Genomic DNA, 6,000 nt, shown 5'->3' on the forward strand with positions numbered 1-6,000 from the left:
AGATTCTGACCATCAACCTGTCCAGCAGAGCAGATCCAGGCTGAAGGAGGAAGAAATCAGCTCACCTCCGAGCCACAGGAAGTCATTAACGGCCCGCAGCAGCTCCACGGCCATGTGGTAGTGGACCAGCGCGTCCTGCAGCATGCCCGCCTGCAGGCACAGGTCCCCCACGTGCTTCCTCATCCGGCCCTGGGAGCGCTTCTTGTAGTGTCTGTGAGCAAGGCAGGGCCAGCGAGAAGACTTGTTCAGACAGCAGCAGAACGATCAGGTGAATGCAAATATACGGAGCGTCTTCGTGTTTTTCTGTCAGGAAGAAGCTGGGAGCAGGAGGGGGGGGGGTGTATCAGCACAGGATGTGAGGATGTGAGCAGCTATGATATTAGGGGGGGGGCATCACAAGGATACATGAAGTTTGAACTTTCTGGAGTAGTTTTACTATTTTGGAGCAAAAGCAAAACAAAGTGGATCAGGAAATGGAACCAGATGAGAACAGAGTCCGGATTTCTGAAAAATAGAGGTTCTGTCCAGCTGAGCTGATCACCTAGACCCGTAAACCGGAACCGAGTTACTAAACACTGCCGGCGTCTGCTCGGGTTCCACTTCAACTTTGCAAAAACCACCTAGCAAATAACGAAAGGATCATCAATGGGCCTTAATCGCAAATGTATCGTTATCGCGATATCAAGCTGTGCAATACGCATATCGCAATAAATGATTTCCTTGAATGTGCTAACACGATCTTATGGCAGCTTGAAGTATTTAAAGTATGAAAAATAAATCCTTGTATGCATTTGGCGAATCGGATTGCCTCCTGTACATCATTGACCAATCAGATGGAGCCCTTTTGTGTTAGATGCTCGCCGCCTATGTAGACGAGGGTCATTTGGAGAAAAATGTGAGGTATGTTGACTCTTATTTAAATTAACTGTTGCAGTGAAATGGAAATTATGTATTTTATTGTTTTGCTATTTGTTCATGTATCGCAAATTATATAGTCATCGCAATATTGATCACTAATATCACAAATCGCGAGTTTTCCTCATATGGTGCAGCCCTAATCATCGATAACAGTAGAAGGAAGATTAAAAAAAAAAACCTGAAGGACAAAGCCCAACAACACAGGGTAAAGTTCACAGGAACCTACCCTTTCAGAATAAAACAGGAATTCACAGAAAATAGGGCAAAAACAACTAAACTAACTCAACAAAGGAGTGTGGGCAATAAGAGTTATTTTCTTCTGTTCATCAAAGTTCATCAAACTTAAATGCAGCTTTGATCAGACCGGCATCACCTGAACACCCGACCATAAAGCGTCTAGCAGCGTCTGAGCAAAGCAGGTTGTTGCCTAAATGATGTGAAATGAAAGGCCGCTGATGCTATGAGGACATCCAAACAGACACTGTAGCAGATTTAACCAGTTTATCCCAAAGGAGAACAGAAACTCCAAAAGAACTGACAGAGAATTCATTTCTTCGTAGAACTGCGACTCTGGAAACCCGCATCCGGCAGTGTGAGCACATCAACCTAGCAACAAAGTGAAACCTGTGGGGGAGGGATACGTTTGGAATCGTGATGAAGTCCATAACAATCCTTCAGGATGAAGCAGAAGCTGATGGGATCAGTGAGGGGTAACTATCTAACCAACTAACTAGTAGGTCTAAAGTCTCACCTTTTCACACCCAACAACAAACTCACAGGACAGTATGAAAGAAAAAAAAGGAAAAGACACATAAAGCAAAGAAGTCAAACGAAAATGAACAAAGGAACGAGGCTGTTTAGAGTGGGAAGCTGATGCAAACAGCCTGATGCATTCATCTCATGCAAGTTTGGGAAAATGATGAACGGAAGATGCAGATTAAACGATGGATCTGTAAGAACTCTCAGCTAAACTCTGAGAAAACAGAAACCTTAGTTATTGCCCCTGATGATGCTAAACCAGGGATTGAGCAGCACTTGGGTTCTCTTGGCCAGGCTGTCAAACCCAGCCTTAGAAACTGGGATGTCATTTTTGACAAAGATATGATGCTGCAGCACTCCAAACAGCTGATCAGGAACTGTTTCGTCCAGTTGAGGAACATTAACTTCTTATCCATGCCTTTGTTTCTACACGGCTAGACTACTGTAACAGTCTGTTTTCCTGTCTGAATCAGAAGGAGCTTTCTCGCCTGAAGTTGATCCAGAACTCGACTGTGAGGATCTTGACCCGCACTATGAGAAGAGATCACATCTCCCTTATCATTAAAGCTCTTCATTGGCTCCCGGTTGCTTACCACTTTCAAAATAAAATTTTAGGGTGGTCAAGCTCCTTCACATTTGTGTGATTTGGTCGCCCCCTACAGACCATCTCGTGCACTGAGGTCTGTGGATCAGAGCCTGTTGACGGTCCCTCACACGGTTCCGGACCAGAGGAGACAGATCCTCCCAGGCTGTCGCTCCTAAACTCTGGAATGAGCTCCTGTTGTCCCTACATTCTCTTTTTAAAAGTCAACTAAAACCATTTATTTTTGCAAAGCATCTTAACTGAAGTTGTTTTTATTTGAGATTGGGATGATTGTTTACTATAGGCTTTTTGTTTGTCTTTTTATGTTTGTTATTTAGATTTTAACCTGTGAAGCACCATGTGACTTCTGTCTGTGAACGGTGTTATGTACATAAAATTTAATTACTTACTTTACTCACTAAATATTTAAACAGCAGAGGAAGGCTGCAGAAACATCTCACCTGCTGTCGGTGTCCAAACCCACAAAGTCCTTCTTCTCAAATGGGACGCAGAGCAGAGGAATCTTGTCCCCCGACTTATCCGTGGCCCGGTCCAGCCGCTTGGACTCCAAAACAATAAATATGGACTCCACAAAATCCTCCACCCTCCGCTCCACATCGCTGCACTCCTCAAAACTGGGGTAGAAGACCATGTCTGGGCGGGACTGCTCTGCAATCTCTCCCTGGAGCCCAAACACCAGCAGGCGCGAGTCGTACAGCGTGGAGCTGTACACCTCCTTCTGGGCGTGAAAGCGATCCGCCGTGTGGGGCCAGTCCCGCGATGAGCTGCAGGTGGTGACGGCAATGAGACCCACCACTTTGCGGTGGGTCTGGAAGTCGCCCCACTCGTTGTTCTCAGGGAGATAGTGGTGTCTGTAGCGGATGAAGAGCAGCCGCTGGGAGTCTCGCACGCTGAGCTGCCTCACGCTGGCGATGCGCTTGTAGATCCTAAAGAACTGGTCCTCCGGCACGATGCCGACTGGCTGGACCACCACCAGCACCGTCTGGTGGTCCTCGGCACACTGCATGTAATCTGGGATGCTCATCCTGGGAGCAGCTGCAGACAGAAAAACACAGCTGATGATCAACAGCGACGGATGAATGATTGGAAATATTCAACATGGTTCAACAACTGCTGACTATTTGAGGGTCTTTTATTTGGTTTTGACAAATCTGGCGAGTTATTCTTAATATTTGGAGTCTAGATATTATTTTATGCTTCTTTCTAGGTGTTCACTATATCTTTTTCACACCAAACAATCCCCAGACCTTGAGAGCAAACACACAATCTATGATGCACCTGCTGCAACACAAACACCTGACCGGAACAACTGAAGGAACGCATTTTAAACGTGACAACAACACAAAAAAACACGTTTGTTATCCCATAGAAACCGGATTTAAGTCGATAAATAGCGGCTAGTATTACTGTTTTGTTACTGTAAACATCCCAATAATGAAACAAACACTGGAGGCTAGCTTAGCTAAGCTAACTATTTCCTAAAGATGCCTCTGACAACACAAACCACAAATAGAAACAACCGGAAGGAGACAGCCGCGAGCGCAACTAGCAGGTAAACGTGTAAAATGCTTTATTGCAGCTCAACAAAGAGAAATCCTGCGTTACCTTCACAGATTATACAGAAATGTTGGGCTTCCTTCCTTTAGCCTGTTTGACGTCAGGAAAGCTGCAACACAACTTCCGGGGAATGTTTTCAAATTAAAAGCATAAACGCAGCTCGTCCTCGTCTTTTGGGAGTTTTTTTTATTATTATTTTAATACCGCACATCCGGTGGTTGCAGGTATTAAGACTCTGTCCTATTTCCGTTTTAAAAAATAATTTTTTTTCAAAGAAAAAAAAAGATGTATAAAATTTGTTATAAATGGTGCTTTCAACAAATTGCACGAGTCGTGCCTGCTGGTGTTTCGGCTCCAGGGAGAGATTGCAGATCAGCCCCGCCCAGATGGTTTTCTACCCCTCACACACCTAATAAGCAGCATTCTGACTAAAGATTTATTTTATTTTTTTGCAAACTTTTGCAAAACAAATTTTTATTTTGAATCTGGAGTAAAAAAATTTTCTGCGACGGAGCAGCCATCCCAAGAAGCAGACTCCACCAGTCTCTGACCCAGTCAAACAACGCTTATAAATGTAACTGGAATAAATGTCGATGAAACTGCAAGATGAAAAGTTAGTTCTTAGACTTAAGAGTGGTCATTATTATGCCAAACATTGAGGTGCACACGCTGAAAGGGTTTTAATTGGCTTTCCTTGGCATCCAATGTCCAGATTACATCTGAGGTTCAATTTGCAAAATTAAATGATCCTAAACTGAATCACAGGAACAATTTCAATAACAGGATCAGTTAGTGTCACAAAAGCGGCTTTTAAAAAAATAAAATGTATTCCGGACTTGCATTACATTACCTTGGATCACAGTGAGCAGGTTGTGGTTTGAATCCCAGCTCAGTTCTTTCTGTGTGGAGTTTCCAGGTTCTCCTGGTACGTCTGTGAGTTTTCCTCTGTTCCCTGCAGTCCAAACGCATGCTTCATATCTCAATTGCTGACTCTAAACTGTGTGTGTGTGGCTCTGTGAGGTACAGATTTGTCCTGATAGGCTCCAGCATCCCCAAACAGGAAGTCAGATGGGAAACTTTAATACTAAAATAAAATCCCCCCAAAAAATCATTTATTTTCCTCACCACTTTTTTTTCTTGTCCTGTCCAACAGCTGGGCAAACAGATGAGAGCTGAGGGCCTCTTGTGTTGGACATATTTTACTTTAACAACAGGGGTTATTAATCTTCAGACAAACCAGAGGTATGTCTGAATAAACCCCTTTTGTAATTGAGGCCAAACTTTATCCATTCTAAATCATATTTGAAAATCTTCTGTGTTGGACTGGACGGACAAGGAAAGGAGGGAGGAAGAGAGAGGGAAGTTAGAGAGGGGGGGATAGGAGGGTGATCATAGAAGGACGGGGGGGGGGGGGGGGGTTAAAACCATGAAGCAGCATAAAGCACCAGGTTTTTGGATGGTTATAATCATTACAGTGAGGTTCAGATGTACTACAAGTGTATAAGGGCGGGGCCTGTCCACACACACACTCAACTGCCACAAACACACCTGTTGGCTCCAAAAATACTCACATGTCAACATGTACACAATACAAATGCTGTTCCCACACGCATACTTATGCCTTCAAACCAACTAGTGCAGGGATCGGCAACCCAAAATGTTGAAAGAGCCAAATTGGACGAAAAAAACAAATATGTCTGGAGCCGCAAAATATTAAAAGCCCTATTTAAGCCTTATAATGAAGGCAACACATGCGATATGTATCTATATTAGCTATATTAGCCTACTATCAAAATGACTAAGTTGTTACAAATACATAATTAGCATTAACCATCAAATGTTTATTTTCCCTGCAGTGCATTCTGCGGAGAACGACGCGTCACCTGACTGCTCTGTTGTGCAAGTTTAACTTCATTACAATATCACTGAATTATGTTTCATTGCTTTGATAAAATTAAAGAAATAAAATAACGAAATCCGATTTTTGATTTCATTTTTTTTTTGAGGATTCGAACAAAAAACAACAAAATGGAACGTGCCTGCCATGCCCCTCTCTGGGAACTAAACAGAGTGCAATAAAATGCAGCCTGCGTTTATAAAAAAGAAAACAGCAGCCTTTTGAAAAGGTAAAGTATATAAAATCAAATTAATACAGTTAAGTT

At 43.1% G+C, this 6,000-nt stretch overlaps 1 protein-coding gene across 2 annotated transcripts in view; it reads right to left on the reverse strand.

Moving 5' to 3' along the window:
• trappc9 (trafficking protein particle complex subunit 9) overlaps positions 1-4,031 on the reverse strand; it is a 169,293-nt gene extending 165,262 nt beyond the window's left edge. For both annotated transcript variants that reach the window (XM_023960198.2, XM_023960197.2), the window contains exons 1-3: positions 3,887-4,031; positions 2,722-3,316; positions 66-211 (exon numbers count right to left, since the gene is read on the reverse strand). In XM_023960198.2, the coding sequence (XP_023815966.1) occupies positions 66-211; positions 2,722-3,305 (730 nt within the window). In that variant the 5' untranslated portion in view covers positions 3,306-3,316; positions 3,887-4,031. The remainder of the gene's footprint in view (positions 1-65; positions 212-2,721; positions 3,317-3,886) is intronic.
• Between the last annotated feature and the right edge of the window lie 1,969 nt (positions 4,032-6,000).

The sequence above is a fragment of the Oryzias latipes genome, chromosome 11, assembly GCF_053564925.1.
Source record: "Oryzias latipes strain Hd-rR chromosome 11, Olatipes_Hd-rR_3.1".
Lineage (NCBI taxonomy): Eukaryota > Metazoa > Chordata > Actinopteri > Beloniformes > Adrianichthyidae > Oryzias > Oryzias latipes.